Source organism: Molothrus ater, chromosome 18 (assembly GCF_012460135.2).
Source record: "Molothrus ater isolate BHLD 08-10-18 breed brown headed cowbird chromosome 18, BPBGC_Mater_1.1, whole genome shotgun sequence".
Taxonomy (NCBI): Eukaryota; Metazoa; Chordata; class Aves; order Passeriformes; family Icteridae; genus Molothrus; species Molothrus ater.
Genome location: NC_050495.2, coordinates 1,505,630 through 1,532,472, shown reverse-complemented (window position 1 = coordinate 1,532,472; position 26,843 = coordinate 1,505,630). Strand labels below are relative to the sequence as shown.

The window sequence follows — 26,843 nt, the reverse complement described above, 5'->3', positions numbered from 1 at the left end:
ATTATATATATATATACTATTTCACTACTATGTCTAAGCTTAATTAACAGTAGAAATGCAAACTATATCTTTATAACACAGTTACTTTAACATGATAGATATAAAATCCATTTTAATATTTGCGAAAAGCCACTATTATAATGTGTATCCATAACACCCCTCTGTATGAGGAATTGCTGGTTGCATTTGTTGCTGTATACTATTAGAATGGGAGGGTGCAATAATAGACTTGGCCAGAGGTGGCGCTGCAGCAGGAGGTTTAACGTCTTGTTGGTCACAAAATGGCGTTAGCGGAAGTACGTATACAAATTACGGAAGTGCACAGGGCGCCGCCATTTTTCTGTAGGGAATAGGTGAGCAGGACGCCGCCATTATATGGGAAGGGCACGTTCCGTGCGCAGCCTCTGAGCTGCACTAATGAGTGATTGACAGGCCGGGAGGCGGGGCCACGGGCGGTGCCGGAATGGCTCGGGAGAGGTGGCTCCGAGCTTGGGTTTGGGAGCGAGCGGGCGGGGAAGGGACACGCGGCGCCGCACCTATGGGCAGTAAAGAAGCGCTGTTTGTGATCTCTGGCTCTGTGGGCAGTAAAGAAGCGCTGTTTGTGATCTCTGGCTCTGTGCTTGCCACCCCCGGTCCGAGATTCCATCTGCCCGTCCCGAGGGACCCCTGTCCTCCCGCCACCTCCGTGTGCCCCTGGCCCGTCCCCGCCGGGCCCTGCGCACTGCCTGAAGCTAAAGCCACGTTTGTTACTTAAAAACCGCCGCGGGTCCCGCTCCGCTCCCTCCGGGCAGAAGGGAGCCGCGGTTTGCGCTGCTTGCGGTGGCTGTGCGGTCGCTGCCTGCGCGGCTTGCGGACCCTGCGCGCTTTCCGCGGTTCCAGGCGGCCGCGCACCGGGGACGGGCCCGCCCGCTCTCGGGCTGCTCCCCGGTAACTCGGGGGTTCCCCCGGCTGTGGGGAGCGCCTCGCAGGGCTGGCATGTCCCCTGTCCCTGGGGGAGCCGTGGGGAGCGATCTGTGCCGACGCCGCTGGAGCGGCTGAGGAGGGCCCGCACGGGCTGAGGCTGGGCGCTGATTATCTCATTAGCCTCTTGTGCCGCTTCTGTGCATGGCTTCTGCCGGCTGGAACCTCACAGACCACCCTACATGCGAGAAGAGCTTTTGCTGCTGCTGTGTTCTCTAGCGTAGCGGCATTCTATGGTCTTAGATTCACAGAGTCCCAGAGAAAGGGATCGAAAAGAGCCCCTGGATCTGCGTTTGGAAACTGTTCCTACACCCGGCGTAAAAGCTCTTTTAGTTGGTCACTTGGGACAGCCGTGGGATGTTCCCTGCCCATTGAATGTAGGAGATCTAAGGCATCTCTCTCTGATCTCATGTTTCCCATTATCTGTCTGTGGTTAACCCTGAAGAACGCAAATCATACCTCACGTTTCGCCGTCCGTTTCTCCTCCTCAGTTCCCATCTCGTGGGTGTCCAGAATCCACGTTCTGCTCCAAACTGTTTCACCAGCGTCTAGGGATGCCCAAGTTCTTTTTTCTTCATTTTTTCTTTCTTCTTTATTTTCCCTGGGGTTTTTCCTTTCCAGCTCTGTGTCTCCAGAGAGGTCCCAGCCTCAGCAGTGTCCCCACACCAGGCACCACTCACTGCTGGCTCTTGGCTTTGTGTCTGCTCTGCCAAGGTCAGGATTGAGGCACTCCAGACGGTGTTCTGTGCTCAAACGCAGATGTTCATTATTTCTTATCCACATACAAGTCCTGAGTTCTACAGCCTTCTACTAACAGGCTACAAAATGGCCAACTGTCTTTCTCTACAAGGTCTTTTAAGGCTAAACTATCCAATTAAGAGATGACACCTAAATTATTTTCACTTTTAACCCAATAACTAATCCCTTGTGTCCCGCACTGCGGACTGTTCTGTCCAATTACACAAAACCACCCATTCCCGTGGAGAAGAAGGGAGAAGAAGGTGAAGAAGAAGGACCAGCCTCCACCCTAAAACTTCCATCTTGCTCTACATATATTGTTATATTCTAAACCCTTAAACTCTTAAGTTTTCCACCCTGTGATATTACACACTTCTAGTCAAACCCCGCACCCACAATCCCAGTGCTATCATTCCATTTTGGAAGCTTCTCCCTGGCCTCAGGTCAAGTGCAGTGTTCTCTTGGGGGTCTGTGCCTTTCAGCACAGAAAGTTTAAAATTCTCAGCATCCAGTATTCCAACACCTAGACTGATATTTTTATAGCTACAATTAATGTCCATTTTCAGTTCCCTAATTTAGCACCTTTCTTGCCTGCTGACAAGAACATTTGGTGCAGCAAGAAGAGAATCTGAAAAATTAGCTGCTGTCTTGTCAGATATTAGTTATTCCCCTGATCCGGCCTTGATGTTTATCCCTCCCTCTTTGAGTTTTCTTAATTATTTCTGTCTTGTATTAATTCTCACATAACTCCCTCGATGTAAGCTTTATGGTTTAGAATCTCAACTGCTCATTCAATTAATGGGCTTGCTTAATGTGCTTAAACTTTCCAGAGACACTTGTGACACATTATGAGGGAGGGGAAAAAAGATTCCAAGTATGCTCCATCTCATTTGTGGTACTCCTGAGCCTGAAGTCCATTTTAAGCTCTTTATCAGATTATCTGGATTTATTATTTTTATATTCTTGTGTTCATTTAGCATTTATGTGGAGGAATATTCTCTCCAGAAGAGGGACTGTGTTTCCTTTGCCCCATCCCTCATCACCCGGCTCAGCCCCTCTGTAAATGAGCAATTGTAATTTCAGTACATTGAAAAGGATCTGAGAAGCTGATTTGAATATGGCAAATATGGAAGGACAGATATTTTACTTCATATCTGAAAATTGTGTATTTTTTTAGCAAAACAAAGCATCTGCCAGAGATTTTCTCGATTTTTTCTTGGCTCAGTAACCCCTAATCCCCATTAATATCTGAAAAGATTTGAGCTGGGTTTGCAGAGGGAACCCAGCCTGTGTCTCAGCCTATTTCCCACTGAAGCCTACATGAGTTATCTCAGTAATTCCAGGAAACCAGAATTTAAACACGGGCTCAGCCAGCATCCCTCTGTGCCAGAGCCTTGGACAGGTGACACAGAGCAGCCCTGACAGGAGAACAAAGTGCATTCCAGGGACACAGCCACATCTCATCAGCTGTGGGCTTAAAAGATTAAAACCACACTGAAACCATGGACTCTGTGGGAAATGATCTCCTCTCTCTCTTCAAGGCAGAATGCAAACCAGATAAAGATAAAATACATGTACACATGCAGCTACATAACTCATGTTATACATGTATAGAAACATGAATATTGTACATGAATAATATGCAGGAATGTTACACATGACTGGGTGTTTGTGTATCTAAAACTATACTGTTTGTATAGCTAAAACCACACACACACAGAGTTATAAATATATTAGAAACCCCTTCCTGACAAAGGAGTCCTGTCTTCTAGGATGCAGATTGAATTAATTGCTGCATCATGGTTTTGTATCAGTAAGATCTGTGCTCAGGACCTGGATTTTGTGCCAGAAGATCCCTGGGGCCGAGAGGGCAGATGAGTTGTAGTACACAGCCCACACGCTGCTTGTAGCAGTGATTTCATGGAATGCCACGAAGCAACTATGAATACATTTTGTTAAAACAATTACTGAGAAGTTCTAAAAAATAATGCTTCTGCTGCACTTCTGCTCATGAGCCATAAGGGGATCTTTGTCTTTCAGCATTACAGCGCTCAAGGAAAAGGGAAAAGATTCTGGTTTATGGTTCTGAGTCAGTCTTTTTCTTACTAACATATGGCCCCATTTTTTCCTGGTTCTTTAAACAAGTTGTAAACATAAACGTTGATGCACATGGAGTTTGATTCATGAAGGGTTTAATTTGCCTAATATAAAAGATTCACACAGGTTATATAACATCATTAAATTATTTTTGTAGTTTGAGTAGTATCCTTTGAGGAAAGCACAACTCTTTCCCTGGGGTCCATTTATCACTGTTTGCTTCTAATTAGAGAACTGGAAATGCAATATGCATGACTTTGATTTGCAGTGTTGTCTTAGCACTCATGTATCATCCTCGTTCTTCCTCAGGAACTTTTATTCATTTCCTAATTTTTTATATATATATATATTATTTTTTTTAAGGTTTCTGAGAGCTGTGACTCCATCTTTGTTAATGGCAAGGAGATGAAGAGCAAAGTGGACACCATTGTGAATTTCACCTACCAGCATTTCACCACGCAGCTGGAGGTGACGGTCTGGGTCCCGCGGCTGCCGCTGCAGATCGAGATCTCTGACACCGAGCTCAGCCAGATCAAGGGCTGGAGGATCCCTGTCACCTCCAACAAAAGGTGGGTCTGTCCTCAGCATGGCCCACTCCTCACACGTGCCTGGGGCTCTGCTTTTTCAGCACAGCCATTTGAAAATGAGCATTTAAAAAATGCAGTCAGCCTTGCAGTCTTGCCTCAGCCCTCGCTCAAACACTGGGCAGTTTAAAAACCAGTGCTTTGCCTGGAGCATTCATCAATCCCACACAATCTCAGGACTTTGGAGCACACATTCCTGAGGAAAAGGACCTGGACCTCTCCTGTAGGTGTAACACAACCCTGCTGTGTGTGTGTGTGTGTGTGTGAGAGAGACATTCAGCACTGCCAGACCTCAGTTCCTTCTGCTGGGACAAATAACAGGGCCAAGGAAGGGTTCAGGTGTCACTGCCTTGGACCAGGTGACCCAGGTCTCTTCCAACCCAAAGCCTCTGTGATTCCATGGCTTTGGGTGGTTGTTCAGTCTGTGCAGACCTGGCTGCTGCAGGACATAGCAGCTCTGAATTAAGTAAGAAACAATTCCTACTGAAGATCATGTTCCCCCAGGAAGAAGTGGACAGGGAAAATGGAGGGCAGAGACAGTGGGGATTTTGAGCTCTGATCCCATCATTCCCTACTGGAAATGCCTGTTCTGTAATAACCATCATTTGCAAGATGAAGAACTTCCAGGAACGCTGCTGTGTTGGTGGATTTCAGGTGAAATTGAAAAGTATTAGTGGGGAAAAGGCGTGCCACCAGCTCAGATTTATAACCCAGTGAAAAAGCCTTGCTGGCAGCAGCAAGAGGAGTGCTAAACACTGTGGCAGCTCCAGCTAAAGCCCTCCAGTGCCCAGGAGAACACCTCAGCTACTGAGGAGCCTGAAGAGCCCAGACAGCAGTGGAGAGAACTACCCAACACTTCATAAGGGCACAAAAGTAGGAGTAGCACATGATTTGCAGGGTGGTCAGATCAGGAGCTCCAGAGAAGGGCAAAGACTGACCTCTCGATTATGTGGGCATTTTTCTGGCTATGACAGAAGAGGTGATGAGAATCTGGCACAAGAGAAGTTGCAGTGTTTGCTTCAGTGACAAAGGCAGGAAGAGCTGTGCTGGGTGAGGAATGAATGGATTTAAGCTGACTGTTTAAATCTTCACTGAACTTCCCTCTCCTGCCTCTGCTGTCCCGGCCCTGAGGCACAGATCCTGCTGAAAGCAGTGGGATTTTGCTGAGCACACAGCTGCAGGATTAGGCTGGTGTTTATTGCAGGAGCAGACATTCAGCCCTGCTTAGCAGTCGTGGGCATTCTCAAGTTAAACCCATTAGAGGCAGCGCTGGAAATTTCCCCCCTGGTGTCTCCTCCTGATTTATTTGGCCAGCTGAAATAAAGAGAATGGTCTGAGAGTCTGCTCTGCTTGCAAGCTGGCAGGCTTTGCAGAGTTTTGGTGCAAAGCATTTGCTGCTGCTTGGATTGCACTGGAGCTGCTGGCCCACGTCCTGCAGGCATTTTCCAAAGTGTGGACCCTGTGCCATCCCCCTGGATGGTCCATGCCCACGTAAACAGCAAAGGTTTCAACAGGAAACAAATGATCTCTCCTTTCATTGACCATTCATGTGGTTTTTTTAACTTTGCAGGGCTATTCTGAATCAATAGTTCAGAGCCAGCATTAGTTGTGCTCACGCTGACATTTACTTTGCACATAAGGTTTTTACATTTCCTTTATTTTTAGATTTGGATGGTTTTTACCTGAGATTTAGTGGATTTTCATTTTGGCTCTTTTTTATTATTATGACTTTTCTCTTTACTTTTTAATCTGCTTATACCTCCATCTCCCATGTGTTTCCCAAAATCCTAAACATGGGGGAGTTTTTATGAGTTTTTAAGTGATAAGCTGAAGCACTCAAGACATTTGGACTGCAGTCAGGAGTTGTAGGTTTGAGAGTGAGCAGAGTGCTTTTATCTTTGCCAAAACCCCAAATCCAAGCATTTCCCAGCAGGTGAAGCCATAGCATTGTGTTGTTTCAACTTCACCTTCATGTGAGAGCCAATATTGGCAATTTGCATGAGGGTTTTGATATCTGTCCTTGAAGGAAACTCAAGGGTTCTTTCCAAAGTCCCTGACAACAGGCTCAGGCAGTCTTAAACTTAGCCCAGAAATCCACTGAAACCATGTCACTGTTCTGGTCATGGCAGGATTGCACTGTGGCTTCTTCGTAGCTCACCTCAGCACAAACAAAACCATTTTCCACTTGGCTCCTGTCCTGCAGGGCTGGTGTCCTCACACCACTGCTGGTGTTCTCAGCAGGAGCTGAGCATTGCTATAAAGTTATTCACCAACATACAGCAGGTGAAATGATGGAATATTTTATAGGGATTGTGCAGAGACACTTCAGCAACCTCCAGAGTTTCTTTCATCTCCTCTGGCTGCCCCAGGGCCTCGTTCCCACCCCCCCACAGCGTGGCTGGCTGAGCCAGATGGCAAAATAGAACTGGGTTTACAATGATCTTTTAAACGTGTTTATTGGCGCTGTTAGCAAAAGAAACGTTTGTGCATTGGCATAGCTGTTCTTCCTCTGATACAGCTGCTCTCCTTCAGACCTGAGAGAGTTTATGTGCCCCAGATCACATCTGTTCTTCCCAGGGATGGGTCTCCAGCCAGTAAAATGTCTTGCTGCTCCCCATAAACCCTGTCATGTCTGTAATTGTAAAACACGTGTGATTACAGACATGTTTGCCTCTCTGACTTCTTGAATGATTTCCACAGAGCCGTGAAGAAAGCAGGGCCTTTACAAAACTTTTACAAATGCCCCCTGCACAGTCTGAACTGTGTTGGTTTGTAGCTGGTCTGAAGGAGCAGGAACTTGTCAGAGAGCAGAAAGGAAAATACAGGCTGCTTTTATACCAGGAACTGGAAAAAACCCCAATTCCTCTCCCCTGTGTAAGAGCAGCAATACAATTTACCAGATCACCTGCAAATATATGGCAAATCTGTGATATTATCAGGAGGAGGACTTGATCTCTGGTGAGTGCTGCTGCAGACAGGAGGAGCCTCCCTGGGCAGGTGAGATTCAGCTCCACCATCATCTCCTGAGTGCTGCAGGGAAAGTGGTGCCTGAGTCAGCACAGGCTGCACAAGCCCCCAGCCTCAGCAAACAGTAGGTGTATATTTAAATTAAAGTCAAATATTAGAGTGTAGAAGAGGTCCAGGCAGACTCTGCTAGTCTAACAAGAATATTTATTTCTATTCCTCATGCATCTGCAAAATAATTACCTTCTTCTTGAGGTTCCTGCACCAGCTCTGTGCACACATATTTACATGGCATGAGTGGCTTCAGCTTGCATTAATAGGAATTGCATGGCTAAAGGCTCACAGAACAAGCTGGAGATTTAATTCCAGTAAATGTTTGCAGTTGGGATAGGACATTGTTTTCAGGAGGCTCCCAACACCACCAGCACAGGCTTCCCTTCAAGCAGAGTTTATTGAGCTCTGCTTTGGTCCTGTCCAGTTCTGGAGTCAAAAGCAGGAAAGCTGGCCTGGGTTAAAAGCAGGAGAAAAGAAACTGCTTTAGTTAAACCCTCAGGGAGTGCTGCCCCTCAGAAGTAAAGCTGTGAAATCAAGAGACACTGGACTCAAACCATCCCACTGGTGGGTAACAGCATCTGCACAAAGCTGGAACACCCTGTAAATTTGCTCCTTTGGTTAATTGACTTTAATGTCCTTTGGAGATAAGGCCTTGGAGATTTTTGTTAATAGGTAGGCTGTATTTTCAAGATCTGTGAAAGTACCAAATTACATTTCTTCTTGAACTGTGAGTGGAGTTATGTGCAGCTTATTTCTGTGGCTTCCACTAAATCAGCTTCTAGTGGTTTGTAATTTGTATCTGAGAGAGATTTCTTTTTCAATTAGGGGTGTTGGAAATGTTTTTTAAATATACGACTCTTTGTAATGAGTATTTCAAATCCAAACCCAGCAAAACTGATTTCTTTAGGGTTGGGGTTTTTTTTTTTAAACAGAAAATTAGCATCTGGCCCAAGAATGCGATGCCTGGTTGGAGAAGGGTGCAGATTAAAAGAGACACACTTCAACTGCTCAGAGACAAGGTCTGTAATGTGGAGCTGACAGATCACTGATTAGATCAGTGCTTGCAGGCACCCTTGGAACAGAATGCTGCTTTAACTCAGCTCCCTGGCAGAGCCTTTCTCTCTGTGAAATGTAAATTTAATGTAATTCTGGCAACCTTGGCTCGCTCCAGAAAAGCACAAAACCTTCCCAGCAAGTTTGCCAAGCAGCAAGAAATAGGGTAAGGAGGACTCTGAGAGATTTTCAGAGATGACCAAGGGGAAAAAAGCACAATATGCAACAATAGCTTATATTCACCAGGACTTGTCTTGAGCAGAAAATGAGCTTCCTGCTTAATGAAGGATTTTAAGCTTACTGAAAACACTTTAATGAGGAGTTTAAAGGGAACTGTGCAATTCACTGGATCTCAAACACTGACTTACTGCCTAAATCTTGATTTTGTGGTTTTAAAGTGGAAAAATGATATCCTTTGTTAAAAAATAAAACAAAACCAGAAAGAACTTGAGTTGAGACCTGGCAAAGCAGATTTGCAAAGCTGGTACTGAAAATTCAGACACCTCCCTCTTCTCTGCACTGACAGAGAACGTGCCTTGCTCATCCCAGGCTTTGGAGAGGCTTTTCTGATGCTCCACATTTGTCTGCCACAGAAAACATGTTTCTGAGCAGAAGTATATCAACATCTCTAAATGTTTTTGTGCTGAAATGGAGCCTTTGCATTTAAGATACCCCAAGGAATGGGCTGGACTTGAATCATCGTTTTGTTGTGGTAAATAGTGGCTGCCCACACGGTGCCAGTCCTGGAAATAAGGACAGGAGTGCTCCCTCTGTGCCCCTGAGCAGCAGTCCTCCCCTCTGGTCATCCCACAGCTCATATTTATCAATATGACAAAGAATTCCCTCCAGTTGTTTTGAAGAGATTTCCTCTTGGACAATCCAGCAGCGCAAAGTTTTAAACGGTGAAAGTAGAAATAAACAAGCACATAAATAAACAGCAACCCATTGGATCTGAATAAAACATTTGACTCACAGAATCGTTTGGGTTGAAGGAAACCTTACAGATTATCTTGTTGCAACCCCTGCCCTGGGCAGGGACAAACAGGAGCAGGAAGGGAGCTGTGTGCATGATGCTGGGGTGGGTGTTGGATATGTGAGCATCTCCTGCCAACCACATCACACTGGCTCTGGGTCTCCTTTCCCATAACAAGGCTGGTTCCCATCAGTTCTGTGCTCTTTTGCCCCAAATCCCACGAGTGCTCCTTACCTGAACAGCTTTTGCACATTTTTCTGCAGTTCTGCACAGGCACTAATGTTACTGCCTATATTGTTAAGAGAGGGTCAAATCCCAGAATCTCAGAGCTGAGCTTGGTCCTGCCAGAGTCTGAGATGGTTCAGAGCTGGGTTATGGCTTGGCTGAGCTGGAGAGGGTCAGAACACAGGAATAAATTGAAAGTGGGAACATTAAGGAGTTCATGAATTCATTTACAGCATGGATGGATGTGCACCACAGAAGCCCAATGAACATTCCCCTTCTAGAACTTTCTTTGTGGCTGTTTTGCCAACTGTGAGCTGACTTCAGACTGACACCAGTGCTGGGAGGGAGAGAACAACTGAAAGTTTCTCTGAAATATCCAGCTAGTCAAACTCTCTAAGACTAATTTCTTTGGGAAATATAAATTCTATTTTAGTAGCCTTCCCCCTGACAATTCCACTGTTATTCAATGATGTTTCACTCAGCAAGTAATGATAGACACTTGTTTTACACACACTAAACCAAAAGGCACCACAGACCATTTACTTGAGGCTGAATATAAATATTCAGCTAACAAGTGATGCATTGAAAATGTATTTCCAGTGGATTAGGTTCTGTAACACTGGGACTTTCAGTCATTTTGAAGAGCACAAGGGTTTTTCTTAGATATGTTTTCAGCTTACTGGCTGCCAGCTTTGTCATAAAACAATTTATAACAAAAGCAATTCTGTTTTATAATAGTTTTTCATAGCTGCTATTTCAAAGGAGGAGATAAAGGGACACAGTAACCACAAAACTACCTCCTGCAATACTTTGAAAAATGAGAGACTTATCCTGTATTTCCCACCCTTGATATAGAGGTGGCTTCAGGCTCAATAAATACAGGAGGGAGGGAAATTATTTCTGAGCAATGAATCCACAGCATGGGGGCATAATGAGTAAAAGTGTGACCATCCACTGCTTAATACCTGACTTGGAAGAGATAAGAGGATCCATGTGTTTGTGCCAGGCAATGAACAAGAGAAAAAAAATATAAAATATTAAATATTGGTGGTAAACTGGGTCTTCAAGCAGACAAAAAAGTCTGTGAGGTGTGACAGCAGTGCTATCATGTACAAATCACTGTGATGCCTTCTCTGAGCTCTAGGGAAAGCTGGGTTGTTTCACAGGTTCTCTTTTGAAAGGGGAACAGATAGAAGATGTTGAAGGAAGTGTGTCCAATGCTGCAGGTGTCCTGCACAGTGTAATCTGAGTAACCCTGCCCTGAGGGGGAGCCCAAATGCCTGATTTGGGGTTTGGGGGCTCCCTGAGGTCACTGCATAAGCACAGCAGGCACTGCAGGAACTGTGAGAGGTGAGGATACAGTCAGGGTGTGCCTCTCAACAGCACAGGGATGGAGGGATGGATGGAGGGATGGATGGATGGATGATGGATGGATGGATGGATGGATGGATGGATGATGGATGGATGGATGGATGGATGGATGGATGGATGGATGGATGGATGGATGGATGGATGGATGGATGGAGGGATGGATGGATGGATGGATGGATGGATGGATGGATGGATGGATGGATGGATGATGGATGGATGATGGATGGATGGATGGATGGATGGAGGGATGGATGGAGGGATGGATGGATGGATGGATGGATGGATGGATGGATGGATGGATGATGGATGGATGGATGGATGGATGGATGGATGGATGGATGGATGGATGGATGGATGATCTACACCTACACCTGCTGCACACAATGCTGGCTTGTCTGCTTTCTGTTAACAATACACAATACTTCATTATTAAGCTTAAAACCTTCTACTCTCTTGTTAAGCATATTTTTCTGCAGTCTTAAGGTCTATCTTAGCCTAAAACTCAAGGTAATGTTTTATGTCCTTGCTTGTTATACCACTGTGACTTTTTTTGCCTTCAGACTTTACAGCTGCATTTCTGTATAGCTGTATAGAAATTCACAGCTCTGAATTTCTCTGCTCTTCCTGGCTCTAAGCTTTTCCAGCTTCGTGGAAATCACCTTCCCTTTCCCATCTCCCCCAGAGGAGGTGCAGCTGGAGCTCTGCAGGGCTGGGGGGATCTAACCAGGCTGGCTGTGTTCACAGGCCCACGCGGGACAGCGAGGATGAGGAGGATGACGAGAAGAAGGGCAAAGGCTGCACCCTGCAGTACCAGCACGCCCTGGTGAGGGTCCTGACGCAGTTTGTGGCCGAGTCCTCGGAGCTGGGAGGCCACCTGAGCTACCTGCTGGGCTCGGAGTGGCAGTTTGACATCACGGACCTGGTGGCCAATTTCATGAAGGTGGAGGAGCCCAAGGTGGCCAAGCTGCAGGAGGGCCGGGTGCTGGCTGGGCGTGAGCAAGGCATCACCACGGTGCAGGTACAGCCCCACGGGGGGCTCAGGCTCACACACACCCTGGCCTAGCAGGGCTCGGGGCTGGGGTGGAAAATTCACTGATCTCAGGGGAAAAAAGATTTTAAAAAGCTGAAAAAATGGGCGTGCTAAACAGAAAAGGAAGTTGGAGCGGGTTTTCATTGTGGCTGTTTGTCACTTCCATAAAATGTCCTTAGGTGAAGCTTTTGTAGGGATTTGTCCATCCTAGTGTGACTGGAGTACAGGGGGATTGCTCTGGCTGGGGAAAGAGGTGACATGAGGCACACAGCCAGCTCCTTTTCACTTCAGTGGGACCATATGAGCATAACTGTGGGGAAATTGTACCAAATATCTACATGCACCTTGACATGCTTCAACATATCTAAAAAATTAGTCCTTTTATGTTCACAAAACTGATCACAAACCATGGACACAAAGATAATCTTCAGACACCTTTTGGGGTGTTCATGATCCCCCACTAACCTCTGTCCAAATTTATGCACCTTCCTTAATCAAAATAAAGGAATGGAAGCACTGGGGCTCTTCTCAGGGGCTGCAAACACCTGCAATGTTCTGGTCACACTCTGGAGTCAACACAGGGATTTTAGGGCTCAGCTCCCTTCAACCTGAAATAAATGGGATTGAGAGGTCAAGGGATTTCTGCCCTTAAAATGTCTCTTCCTCTCCAGTGACCCTAAAAGAGCAGGAAGCTCCAGTGCAGGGAGCCGTGCTGCAGGTTTCTCATGTTGGATTAGACAAATCACACCTCAACTATTTTGGGCTCAAAGCAGCTGTTTCTGTCACCAGGATAAAGATGAGTCTCTTTCCGAGCATGCTGGAAACAAGGTCTTAGAGCAACTGGCAGGAGTGTTTTGGCATTGAAAAATGCAGGCAGGCACCCAGTGGGATTTCCAAAGTTCTTTTGCAAGTCTCACTTTCATTTCATTCAGGTCCTGTGTCCCTAGAAAGGCAACAGGCCAAGTTCCCATCAGCCAGGCTTTGAGCACTTATTTATCCTCTCACTGAGTTTCAGTGTTAATCAGTGTCTTACATTTTGTCCTGGGCTGCACTGCATTAACAGGGAGTTTTATAGACCCCACAAAAATGACTTTCAAAAAAACCCCAACAAATCCATTTAATTTATTCTATATTCTATATATTTTTGTTGAGATCAAGCTGCAATTTTGAAGTGATTTGTTGTTTTATTAAATTATTTGTTTAGATAAAGTAATTTATCAGCAAGCGAGTGTAATATCTTGGGGTAAACATCAGCTCTGGCTTAGACATGGACGTGACAAACCCAGGATTAATCTGGTGTGCTGGTTGGAGGCCAGCCTGCCTTTAAAACACCTCATTGCTGTTTCATGCAGGGCATTTCCTTTCTCCTGCCAGGTCCTGTCCCCTCTCTCGGATTCCATCCTGGCAGAGAAGACAGTGATAGTTCTGGATGACAGGGTGACCATTGCTGACCTGGGGGTGCAGCTGGTGTCAGGCCTGTCTGTGTCCTTTCAGAGCAGCAAAGGAAACAAGAGAGCCATCCTTGCCACCACCTCTGCCCACGACATCCTGCGCACTCCCAAACAGGTATGCCCCAAAAAATGCAGCCAATTCGTTTCATGTTCCCTCTGCTCTGGCAGAGGAATTTGCTGCAAATTTTAGGCAGCAAATGTAATGAATATATGGCTGTGAAAAGCAGTAAGTAAAGGCTGTTCATCTTCCTGACCCCTGCACAGCGACCCCTGCACTCTCCAGAGCTGCTCTGGAGAGCTCACAGCACAGGGAAAGGGATGCACAGTGCCAAACAAACATGGATGTGCCACAAAAATCTCCTTTTCCGTGGGGAGATGCAGCCTAGCTGTGCAAGCAGGGCTGGAATGCCAGTCCTTAATTGTCTCACAAAGTCAGCTCAGCCAAAATGACCTCTGGCTGCAGGTACAGAAGTTTTCATGACCTGCATTGCTGAAAACTGATGAGTTTGTGCTTACTTTGAACCATATAATCTGAGGAATTAAATAGCTTTTAATGAGACCACAGAACAAATTCTGTATGCGGTTTTTAATAGATTTCATAGAGCTGAGGTTCTATGTCAGTGCAGAAAGTGTAACTATATTTTTTGCACTAGCAATTCGCAGCAAGAAGACAAATTGGTTTGGTCAAAACATAAAAATGTGTTTTTTATGAGTGTTTCTGTAGTTCCCAGGAAAGACCACAATCCCTTTTGCATATTGCAAGTCCTGCATATTTGAAAGCATGACAGAAAATATAAAGTACTGCACTGAGATGTGTTCTCCTCCCAGTTTGTTCCATGGGCTGGATGGGCTCACTGGCCCGACACATTCCAGCCCTGCTCATTGCATTCCATGAGGCCCTGGAACTGCAGCATTAGAGAAATTCCCCATTATGGGTCCTTTACAAACCTAATTGACCGTGATGTTGGAAATATGATAATTTTCATCATAAGGCTCCAGCATTCAAAAGAAGCTTCTCTCTTCAGACTGAGAAAATAGAATTGTCAATTGTTTTTTCCAGCATTTCTATTAAATTTACATGAGTGTTTCTTTGATAGTTCCTGAAGGTGAGGTGAATGCCTCAGTGGTCTAGAGAACACAAGCCTGCAAGAAAATGAGAAGCAGAGTAGACATTTCCATTTTCTTTAAAAAAAAAAAAAAACCAAACCAAAAAGAAACCCCGAAGTTTAAACTCCATATTCTTTTTCAGACTTTAATAACCAAGTGTCTGATTTGTGCTCTGTCTCTCACACCTGTTTTCCCCCTCATCCTCTCCCCACCAGGAGGCTGTGGTGAGTGCTTGGGTTCTGTTCAGCGACGGGGCGGTGACGCCCTTGGACATCTATGACTCCAAGGACTTCTCCATGGCCATCACCTCCCTGGATGAGATGGTGGTGTCCTCACACCAGAGCCTGCAGTCCCTCTGGCCCGTGGTGGTGGCAGAAGGGGACGGGCAGGGGCCCCTGATCAAAATTGAGATGGTGATCAGCGAGCCCTGCCAGAAGACCAAGCGCAAGAGCGTTCTGGCCGTGGGGAAAGGAAACGTCAAAGTGAAGTTTGGTCAGAAGGATTCAGACCAGAAAGGGAGCACCAACGACATCGATGACGTGGAGAAAGATTTTAAAAGCCATGCCAGCAATGCCATAGAGAAAGCTGCAGAGCAAGAGAGGACAGCACAAGACTGGTCCAAAAACCACGAGGACGTGTCCGGTCCTGAGGACAATGCAAACAAAAGCACAACTTTCATCTCTCCCATTGATCAGGAGTCCCTGGAGGATGGCCAGCTTCAAAACAACCCAACTGCCTTCACAGGTTTCCCTGCCCAGGTAGAAATACCAGGAGAAAACAATCCCAGTGATCTCTCATTGACTTCCAGAGGATTGACAGACCTGGAGATTGGCATGTACGCTCTGCTCTGTGTTTTCTGCTTGGCAATCTTGGTGTTTCTGATTAACTGCGTGGCATTTGCTTGGAAGTACAGGCACAAAAGGTTTGCTGTGAGTGAGCAAGGCAACATCCCCCATTCCCATGACTGGGTCTGGCTTGGCAATGAGGTGGAGCTCCTGGAAAACCCAGTGGACATTTCGCTCCCATCGGAGGAGTGCACTACCATGATTGACAGAGGGATGCAGTTTGAAGAAAGCAACTTTCTCCTTAATGGGAGTTCTCAGAAGACTCTTCATAATCATATCCTCAGATCTTCTGAGTACCTTTGTGAAAAAGAAGTTAAAAGTGAACCTATAAATCCTTCTGGGCCAAAGCAGAAGCGAGTAAAGTTCACTTCATATACAACAATACTGCCAGAGGATGGAGGCCCCTACACCAACTCAATTCTATTTGACAGTGATGATAATATTAAATGGGTATGCCAAGATATGAATCTTGGTGATTCCAAGGAACTTAGGGACTATATGGAAAGACTGCAAGACAATATGTAAAACTACTTTCTTATGTTTGTAATCACCTTTATGCCTTCTGTTTATGGATGGTGGAGCAGTCAGTCCAGTCAGCAATAGGAACAAGACAGCCCAACCCTGGAGGTCCTGAGATGATAATGTGATGGCAGAGAGCAGGTCCAAGAGGCTGGCTGAGTTAATCCTGTTTCACCACAAACCAGGATGTGCCCCTAAAACAGCTCCCTGTAGGTGTTGGAGGTGTCACACACGATGGCTGTTGCTGTGTACTGCCTGGTTCTAGCAAAGTGCTGATCCACCTGCGCTCAGACTCAGAGGAGACTCCATTTGTTGGTCATCTCTCATGAGAAATGGTCAATCAGAAAAGAAAGGGATGTTTGTTTGCATTGATTTTTTCTAGTCGTCGTCCTTTGTAAAGCACAGTGGACATTTCTTGCTCACAGCCTGAGAGGAGGCTCACGGAAAAAGGGATTGGAATGAATCTCATTTTATTGCCTATGTGCAATGCAGCCAAGTAGTCTTATTATTTTTTACAGATATAAAAAACCCCATGTGGTTAATTTCTTCCTATATTGTTTGTGAATTTTATTTGACTTAGGGAACATTCAATATTTTCTTTGAAGGGGTTTGGGCTTTTTTTTTTTTTGGTTGTACCAAAGTGTAGTACAGTAATATTTATAATGATTTGAGTTTTTTATTCATCTGCTTCAGCCCCCAGAGATACCTCCTTCACCACTGATTATCTTCCTCCTTTCCATTTGGGTCGTTAGTATTTGAAACATAGAAAGGAATTAGAACTCTTATTGGGAAAGGGTTGTGTCTTCTTACAGGGAACTGTAAATATAATAATAAACCCTGGAAAATAAAAATCAAGGAGTAGCCCTGGGTTCACTTTTGTCATTGCTAATATGAAAAAATAGCCTGTAAAAAAAACCCCAGCACATTCTTCAAAGGGAAATGCTTTGCTGAAACAGTAGCTTGGCTGACAATACCTGTTATTATCTGAGTGGGAAAGTCAAACGCGGTATTGGAATGCGTAAAGAAGTGGGAAGGAAAATTTCCTAGGAAATAAGCAAAGCTTGGAGTCACTGTTACTCTGTGCTAATGAATCCATTGGGGGTAGAGTTCAGCAGGCCAGAGAAGTTCATGCTCAACAGCCTTGTCTAAACATCCCTGGCCGTGAAGCCATTAAAGAGAAAAACTTTACACCAAGTTTCATTAAAAAGGGAAGAAAAGACACATTGGGACTGCAGCCACACAAGGGACTATCCAATTTTATCAAGGAAAACAAAGCTGCCATTTCATATGCATCACATCTGGTTTTTTTTACTGAAGGATGACTGAGATAAGTTGAAAATTACAGTTAGGAAAAACCTGAATCTACAGAATACTTAAGGCCCCCAATAAAGCACACGTTCTTGTGATGGATCCTGTGCAATAACCACAAGAGCCAAATTCCAACTGCCTTACATACTGGAACTCCCATCCTTTAGGCAGATCAAAGCAAGATTTGAATTTCTATATAAACCAGAAAATTGTGGGAAATTCTGCATTTGGGTCCTAATCCACAACTAGGAACATATTTAATGTAACTGCTGCAAAATACAAGAATTTTAACATAGAGACTAGAAGTGAGGACACCAGGCTTATATAAGTGATTAGAGACTTGCTTTTGCTGGCACTGAACTGCACAGGAGGAGATGGCATCTGTTATAATCTAATTTTGAGGAGAGAAAATAATAGAGCACAGATATGCTTCTGTTTCATAAGGGATGCAGCACTTGTGCGTCAGATGAAGTCTTGGGTTGTTTAACAAATGTTCTCTCCCCTTTCAATGATCCAGGAAATAAGGAAAGATGAATTCCTACAATGATCCTTATTACTAACAACATGAAAAAAAACCCTTTATAGAATCTAACTTCTCTTTCCAATGCATTATTTGGCCCAACCAGAGAGCAGAACAAAAAAAAAAAACCCTATTTACTATTGTTTGCACAATAAACTGACCCAAGCTGACCACAAATTGATTTAGTCTTGAAATCAGAGGAACCAAGCTCTGCTGGCAGGTGCAGAGGGCAAAGAGCCCAAAGAGCAAAGCCCTCAGTGAGCCAGCGAGGCCGTGGCCTCAGAGAGAGCTGTTTCCTCATGGAAAGATTTCCTTCCACTCCCTCTGAGGCTCCATTTCCTCATGGAAACCTTTCCTTCCATTTCTGTGAGGCTCCTCATGGAAGCCTTTCCCTCCATTCCCACTGAGGCTCCATCTCCTCATGGAAACCTTTCCTTCAACTCCTGCTTTAGGTTCCATTTTCTTATGGAAATATTTTCTTCCACTTCTGCTTTGGGCTCCATTTCCTCATGGAAACCTTTCCTTCCACTTCTGCTTTGGGTCCCATTTCCTCATGGAAACCTTTCCTTCCACTTCTGCTTTGGGTTCCATTTCCTTATGGAAATATTTCTTTCAGCTCCTGCTTTGGGTCCCATTTCCTCATGGAAACCTTTCCTTCCACTTCTGTGAGGCTCCTCATGGAAGCCTTTCCTTCCAGCCCTGTTTTGGGTTCCATCTCCTCATGGAAGCCTTTCCTTCCAGCCCTGTTTTGGGTTCCATCTCCTCATGGAAACCTTTCCTTCCAGCCCTGTTTTGGGTTCCATCTCCTCATGGAAACCTTTCCTTCCAGCCCTGTTTTGGGTTCCATCTCCTCATGGAAACCTTTCCTTCCAGCCCTATTTTGGGTTCCATCTCCTCATGGAAACCTTTCCTTCCAGCCCTGTTTTGGGTTCCATCTCCTCATGGAAACCTTTCCTTCCAGCCCTGTTTTGGGTTCCATCTCCTCATGGAAGCCTTTCCTTCCAGCCCTGTTTTGGGTTCCATCTCCTCATGGAAGCCTTTCCTTCCAGCCCTGTTTTGGGTTCCATCTCCTCATGGAAGCCTTTCCTTCCAGCCCTGTTTTGGGTTCCATCTCCTCATGGAAGCCTTTCCTTCCAGCCCTGTTTTGGGTTCCATCTCCTCATGGAAGCCTTTCCTTCCAGCCCTGTTTTGGGCTCCAGCAGTGCTGCAGGCTCCCTGCTGGTGTCCCTGTTGTGTCCCCAGGGCCATGCAGGTGTCCTGGGCTGCTCCCCTGCCTCACCCATGGTAACTGAGGTCAGTGACTTCCCTCAGCTGGAGAACGTCCCTTGGAGGATCCCAAAGTTCAGGGGCTCCCTGCTGGCACACTGGGGTGTCCCTTGTCCCTGTCCTTGTCCCTGATGCCCAGTCCCTGGCTGTCCCTTGTGCCTGGGCACTCAGGGAGGGGCCAGAGCCACCAGGGGACACCTCTGGCTTTTCCAGCACTTTCCTGCTGCTCCTGGCTCTGGCCGATCCCAAACCCACTGGGGCAGGAGGTCACAGGTGCCACTGAGGGTCAGGTCCCAGAGTGGCCATGAAGCTCCTCAGGGAGGGTTTGGGTGGCTCAGTGGCTGAATTTGGGCTGGTTTTAGAGCCACAGAGGTGTCCTCCTCTGCCCAAGCTGAATGACAATTCCTGCCCATCAGGGAGGAGCACAGCTGCTGCTGGGAACCAGTTAAACAGTGGAACTGGGAACCAGTTAAACAATGGAACTGGGAACCAGTTAAACAGTGGAACTGGGAGCAGCTGTCCACCAAACGACCCAATCCCCAAATCTTGCAATAAAGGGGGGAAAAAAGAAAGGTCTGCAGGTTCATAGATTTTCTTTTTCTTTTCCATCACATGTCATCACATGAAAGCTCTTACATGGAAAATGGCAATACAACCATGGAAAAAAAGCAATACAAAAAAAAGAGAAAAGAAGTGGGAAGAGAGAACTCTCTATTTTCAGCAAAACTGGGATAACACCAATAAAGTGGAGTTATTTTATCCTGGTTTGAGCCTTTATGCTACTTCTTGTAAGATGAAAGGAAAATCTATTCAACATGAATGTATCTGATGCAAAACAGTTCTGAGTTGATCAGTTCCTTTTAAATTAAGTATCTCAAATTTTAATTTCAAAATTATGGCGTACTCTATAAATTTAGGCAAATTCAATTTTAAATTATTTCAAACACCTCCTCCCCCCCAGTTTTCCCACTCACCTAAATATTTTTCAGTGATGCTGTTAAATACAATATTTTATTCATGGAATATATAATATTCCACTTTGCTGTTAACTGAACAGCATTTACACATTGATGAAAGAGTCTCTGCTTTTGAGAGAACAAAGCAATGGTAGCCAAGTGATCAAAAGGCTCAAAATGTATGTATGTAAGTATGTATGCAGGAAAGTAGAATTGTCTGCAAATAGGAGCAGATGAATTAGAAAGCTGCTTCAGTAGGTGCCTAGGGAAGCAATACCTGTGATTCAAAAATACCAAACCAACACCATCTCCGAGTGCTGGCTGTGCAGAGAGGGCTCTGCTGCTCTCAGGGTGTGTGAGAACATCCCACAGGAGAGCCCAGAGCAGCCCTGTGGGCACAGAGGGGTTAATGGCACACGGGGGAGCTGCAAACTTCGAAAGCAAAGCTGATGGCAGCCCCCAGCCCTGCCAGGAGTGAGGGGCAGCAGAGCCTGGGTGTGCACAGGGCAGGGAAGGCAGAGCTGCCAGTGCCCATGGGCAGAACCTTTCGTTTCATTCACCCCACAGTGCCCAGCCAGGGCTCCCTGTGCCCCTTCCCCACCCTTAGGGACCCTATCCTGCTCTTGGGGCTCCCTGTGCCCCTTCCCCACCCCTAGGGACCCCACAGGGACCCTGACAGCTCTTGGGGCTCCCTGTGCCCCTTCCCCACCCTTTAGGGACCCCTTAGGTTCCTTGCCCAGCTCTTGGGGCTCCCTGTACTCCTTCCCCACCCCTTAGGGACCCCATCCTGTTCTTGGGGCTCCCTGTGCCCCTTCCCCACCCCTTAGGGACCCTGCGCCCCACTCTTGGGGCTCCCTGTACTCCTTCCCCACCCTTAGGGACCCCATCCTGTTCTTGGGGCTCCCTGTGCCCCTTCCCCACCCCTTAGGGACCCCACAGGGACCCTGCCCCACTCTCCTCCCCCTGTCCAACCCCCCATGTTCATGTTTGGAGCTGCTGGTCCTTGACTCATCCTGGGGAATGTACGAGCAGACCTTACAGCCATAGACAGTGCAAAGAGTCCATCAGAGAATGGAGAAACCCTTGTCTTGCAAGGTGGGGTGAAAACCCCACCGAGGAAATGCAGATTTTTCCTAGCAGATGTGCTCTTCTATGGATATAAATCATGTGCACTACATTGAAATACACGAGAGTGTATTGTGAAATGCATACATTAACTGCTGAATGATAACACTGGAAATGTATATACATCACACCCCAGATATTTATACAATATAATAAGTCTTAGATGTATAACATAATGAATTCTGTACAAAATAAACTGTAAGTTAAGACAATGAAACAGAACTTTTATATCTGCGTAATTTGTATGCTGATTAAGTTATTCAAGCTTCAGTTTTCATTTTTGATGTGCCCTTTAAAATATACTTATTTTCTATAGGCAGATGTCTGAAATAAAGACTTGAGTCTTCAGAAGAGAAGCAAATGAAAGACTGAAAGAAACAGATTTTGCTGGAGAAATAAAAATAATGTTCATGTGGTTGTTTTCTTTTTAAAAACCATTTGGTGTTGGTGCTGGTCAGGGTGAGCTGCTGGCTGGGCTGAGGGTGATGTGCCCCTGCCAGGTGAACAGATCCAGCAGTGAGGATTTCTCATGTGTTCCCTTCCCCAAAGCAGCAGAAATCCCCGCATTACCCCGCCCAGGGTTTGCTCCCCTGCTCCAGCCCTGTCCTCCTTCCCCTGCCCCAAGAGTGAACCTCCCACATCAGCAGAGCCTTGCAAAGAGCACCTTCAGATTTAAAGGAAAAAGGCACAAACCAAACCTGTCCTTGAGCTCTCCAGTGGGAACCACCACAGGTCAGAAATTGGATTCAATCCTCTGAATCCTCTGCAGCTCCCATTAGACTCCAAGAGCCTCAAAATTCTGAAGTGACCACTGAGCTCCTCATGAGAGCTGCAGGAAAGCATCTGGCTAATGCTAAAAAAGGGAATTTGAGCCTCAGCTTTTTGCTCCAGGTGTTGGAAATTCTGGCAGAGCCAGAAACCCAGAGCCCCCTGCAAGCTCAGGAACTGGGGCTGCTCCAGGCACTGGGAATCAGCCCCAGGAGCTGCCTCCTGCATCCTCCTGCTGCTTTCAGCTGCTCACACCTGGGGTCTGGCTGGCCACTAATGGCAGCAATTTAACATCACCTGGATGATTTAATGAGCACCATTGTAATTTCTAATGTATTGGAATGTGGGTTTGTATAAAGTCAATTGGACAAATGGATTGAAAATTGTGATTTAGGAAGTGCCTCAGAGAACCAAGTCTGTGCTGTGCTTTGGGCACAGATTCCTCTTGGTTCCCCTTGGTGTTCTAAACACTGAAATGAGAAATGGTTTTTATAAATGATGCTTTTTGTGTCCTGGCAGTTTGGCCATTACTGGGACACCCATCCCTCAGCAGCATCTGAGGGCTGCCAGTGCCTTCATCACACCCAGAGATCAAAAATCTGTCACAGAAAAATCTCAAAGATCTTTCAGAGAAAATCAGTCTTTAGTTCTGTTCTATCCACACACAAACACGTGCACACACACACTGACCTGCCCCAAACACCTGGCCTGGGTACATTTTAACCACCAATCCCTGTGCAACTGGAAATAATTCCCTGCATTCACCTGGGAAAGCAACAGCCCGATGAATACAGCTGGGTTTTGTCATCCAAAAAAGGAGCCCTGAGGATCTGGCAGAGCTGCAGAGTGGGGTTTGTTTGTCACTAATTAAACTGGCCAGATCCTGAAGGGTCCCTCAGCTGAACTCCCCCTGGCCTTGTTAGAGCTGGGCTGGGACAGGAGCAGAGGCAGACAGTCCTGGAGGATGGAGAATCCCTGGGTGACACAGCCCCAGCCCTGCTGCTGTGCCTGGGCCCTGCAGGGCTGTGGGGCTGAGCAGTTCTGGCCTCTGGAAATGCAGCCACTGTGAAAAATCAGCAATTCTGCCCCCTCTCCATGCAGCACAACTCTGCATTCCTTGTCCTGTCCCAGAGACCCACCTGGGCAGGTTCTGCAGGGTTGGTCACTGAGGGAATGGAATTGAGCTGTCTCATTGAGAGGCAGCTGCCTTCAGAAATTAAAGTGAACTGGTGATGTTTTGAGACCTGTTGTGAAGCTCTCAGAGGGCATCATGCTCCCAAAAACATATGTATCAGCATCAGAGCATCAGGATTTCTAAACCAACGCAGATGAAGGCTTGTCTCCTTCCTCCTGATAATCTTGGGTTAGTCTATTTAAAAAACAATGGGATCTGATGGTACAAAACCCAAATAAGCAGCTTAGGATTTAGTGGAAATGAAGAATGGATATTTTTAATCCTCCAATTTAAACCTGCGGTAGGCAGAGCAGAATACACACTTTTTACCATGGAATTATCTGCAGGAATTTTTTTTTAATCAGTAGGGTCCTACAGCACCCAAATCCCTTTAACAAATCCTGAGACTGGGGAGCAGGTTAAATCTTCCTGTGACATATTCTACAGCACCCAAATCCCTTTAACAAATCCTGAGATTGGGGAGCAGGTTAAACCTCCCTGAACACCCCCAGGGTGATGTCCCCCACAGCATCCCCAGGGTTTGATGGCCTCTGCTGCCCATCAGGTGGCACAGCTTGGTCCCCCTGGCAGGGTTTGGATCCAGCTCTGCAGCAAGGGGCTCTCAGAGCACAGGACAGAGCCCTGGCACTCACTTTGTGCCCACCCTGAGCAGCACTCACCTCACCCACTTTGCACCAGCAGCTTTGTTCTCTTTCCAGCAAAAAAGGGCACTTGTCCATCCCCCTGAATTAGGAAACACATGCTCTGTCATCTCCACTGCAGGCATAACTTAGTGAGCCATCAAATATGAGCCAGTTCACTGGACAGAGAAACTCAAATGATAAACAAACTCCCATATTAGCAACAAATAATAAAACCAAAAAAAAAATGCTCTTGGCAGCAGCTTTTTAACACCCATCTCAGTGAATGGGTCTGATTGGTTTCAAAGCCATGCATCTGCTTCCTCCTCATGTTTTCTCTCTCTACTGGAATGGAGACATCCCTCTAAAGCCTGGAAAAGCTGCTTAGCCCTGGAGAGAGCACACCTGGAGATCTGCTCCCAGTGCTGGATGCCCCAGGGTCATTGCCTGGCCTGGGGGTGCCCCAGGACTGCAGCCCTGGCATGGGCAGGGGGCTGAGAGCTGCTCTGCTGAGCCCCAGGCTCCAGGAGAAACCTTCACAGGCTCTGTGGCTGCTGCAGGGCAAGGAGAGAGGGAAATGGAGCCAGGTTTGCCTCCGTGTGTTTCAGCAAAAGGACAAGAGGCAAAGGGCACTAATTGAAAGTGAGAAAAAAATGAGGCAGTAAAGAGCTGACCCTCGGGGACTCTGCAGAGCAGGCAGAGCTGGGCTTTGCTGTGTCCCTAATGAACCCAACACTGCACAGAGCCAGGAGCTGGGAGTGACCCCAGCTACAGAAGGGAAAACATCATTACCTGAGCCCTGGCAGCAGCATTGCCATCCATGCTGGCAGCTGGGGCTGCTTGTGCCCTCGTGCTGGGCAGGGAGCAGAACACAAACAACAGTAGTTCCTAAATCAGCATCCCACAGGAACAGGCCATGCTTAGGCCTGGATGGGGCAGGAGAGCGCCTGGGAGCTGGGGCTGAGCCCAGCCCTGAGCCACAGCCCAGCCCGGGCCATGTGGGCCAGACCTGGCTGCAGGCTCAGGGGTTCGGGGCAGCTGGGGGGTGAAGCTGCCAAAGTCAAGGCCCTGTAACCCTGCAGGTGCCAATCTGTGCACAGTGCTGCCAGGGCAGTCTAAATACCCTTAAAATGGGCATTGGAACCGTGCCTGGCTCACAGGGCAGTGCACAAGCCAAGAGGGTGGCCAGGGGGGGAGTGAGGGCAGCTCAGGGCTCCCAAACCCCAGCCCGGGGTGAGAGCTTCAGCACCATCCACCGCAGCCCTGGCTCTGAGCAGAGCCCAGCAGAGCCCAGAGGAGCTGCAGTGCTGCTGGCCTGGCTGTGCCAGCCCTGCCAAGGCCGGCAGGAGCGCCCTGTGCCGCCCAGGGCTCAGTGTGCAGGGGGAGCCCCTCAGTGCCCATCCCTGGGGATGCTGAGCCAGCCTGGCTGTGCCCCTGCTGCCCTGGGCCCCTCCCTGCTGCAGGGGCGCTCACACAAACCCTGTGTCTGCTCCTGGCCACGCACCTGAGCAGCAGAGCAGGAGCCAGGGCCTGGCTGCTCCCCCTGCTCCGAGCCCCGCCTGCCTCAGGGCGTTTCAGGAGGGGTTTTTAGGGCCAGCTGTTACTCACAGGTGTTACTCACTGTGCACATTTGCTTCCTGCAGGTTCCACCCACATCTGGGCCTGCTCTGACCCTGGAATGTCCCCTGGATGTCCCTCTCTCCTTGGGTGTAATTTCAGGGTAAATTAGAGGAGATGAAGTGCACTGAGGCTTTGGCAGTCCTGTCTCACCCGACCCTGGATATGGACAGTCCTGGATCCCTGTGCCACTGGCTGAGCATCCCCCGAGTGGTCGCTGCTTTTCTGTGCCCCATTCTGAGGTGCCACCACATGCCCTGCACTCTGCAAAAGCTCAGCAGCATCTTTGCCATCTTCTTTTTGCACTTTTGTAGTTGAGCTAAACCCCCTTCCACTTTCCTTCTGCAGTTACTGTAAAAGGCACAGCAACTTTACTAATTTATTTGCAGAAACCATTGAAGATTCCATCTGCTGTGATCAAATCCCCTTAAGTAAAATATAAACTGCTGCTCCTCTGAATGTAAAGCCTAAATCAATAATGGACATGAAATCATCAAGTTTAATCTCAAACACAGTGAACCCAAGTAATCACTCTTCTTGATATAAAACTAATTCTGTTTGACAATAAAATACTACTAGTCTGTGCCATAAACCAATGGAACAAATAACTTTCTTAACCCTGACAGTTGCTGTCCAAAATCATTACATCTCCTCTCCCCAGCAATCAAGCATGTCTCTGCAGGAAATTCCAGCTCAGCTCCTTGCCACAAACTGCTCACATGCACTCAGAAACAATTGCTCTTCAAGCAAAGTGTGCTGCTGCTTTGGCTTCTCCTCCTCCAGCTGCCCAAAAATGCACAGCCAGGGCTTTGCCAGGACACAGGGCACAGGCAGCAAGGGAGAACTGCAGGGGACAGATTTCCACGAATTTCCTTCAGGGGACAGAGTTCCATGGATTTCCTTCAGAGGACAGAGTTCCATGAATTTCCTTCAGGGGACAGAGTTCCACGAATTTCCTTCAGGGGACAGAATTCCATGGATTTCCTTCAGGGGACAGAGTTCCACGAATTTCCTTCAGGGGACAGAATTCCATGGATTTCCTTCAGGGGACAGAGTTCCACGAATTTCCTTGCTCAAGAGTCACTGAATACAGAGCTTGCACGTTGTTGTTATTAATTAACTCAGCATCACCAAAGCATTGCTGCACTGAGGAAGCTTTTCAAAACCAGGAGTTTTTGATTTAAGATGCAAATATTCACCAGAGTCTCAATTATTGACCACTGCAAGAGGTACCCAACACGTTTTGGCTGTTACCTTTTAACCACTGGGCCCATGGAGCCAGAAATCAGCTCAGGAAAAAGACCTCAAAGAGCATCTGCAGGTCCTCTCTCCACTGCTCTTTGGCTCCCAGCTGCCACTGGAAATCACATGGAAATTATTTCAGTTATTTCATGAACCCTCAAGTTCTGACAACACCTTCCATGCCTGTAATCCCATTTTAAACCTGGAGCCCCAACACTTTCTGGAGCAAAGTCTGGTTCCTTTCTTCCCTCCTGG

General features: G+C 46.8%; 2 protein-coding genes across 2 annotated transcripts in view; both read left to right on the top strand.

Annotated features, from left to right (window-relative positions):
• LOC118692888 (transmembrane protein 132B-like) overlaps positions 1-21,368 on the top strand; it is a 48,013-nt gene extending 26,645 nt beyond the window's left edge. Inside the window, exons 2-5 of the mRNA XM_036393011.2 lie at positions 4,159-4,364; positions 11,764-12,037; positions 13,424-13,615; positions 14,823-21,368. Coding sequence (XP_036248904.1) covers positions 4,159-4,364; positions 11,764-12,037; positions 13,424-13,615; positions 14,823-15,977 — 1,827 coding nt within the window. The 3' untranslated portion in view covers positions 15,978-21,368. The remainder of the gene's footprint in view (positions 1-4,158; positions 4,365-11,763; positions 12,038-13,423; positions 13,616-14,822) is intronic.
• LOC118692889 (uncharacterized) lies at positions 18,142-21,368 on the top strand. Its single transcript, XM_054516726.1, has 2 exons — positions 18,142-18,316; positions 18,361-21,368. Exons 1-2 carry the CDS (start codon positions 18,142-18,144, stop codon positions 19,089-19,091), a joined length of 906 nt encoding a protein of 301 aa, XP_054372701.1. The 3' UTR covers positions 19,092-21,368.
• Positions 21,369-26,843: the final 5,475 nt, after the last annotated feature.

Coding starts and splice junctions, on each gene's coding strand:
- LOC118692889 (XM_054516726.1), top strand. CDS start 18,142: ATGGAAACCTTTCCTTCCATTTCTGTGAGGCTCCTCATGGAAGCCTTT. Junction 18,317..18,360: donor CTCCATTTCCTCATGGAAAC/CTTTCCTTCCAC, acceptor CCTCATGGAAAC/CTTTCCTTCCACTTCTGCTT.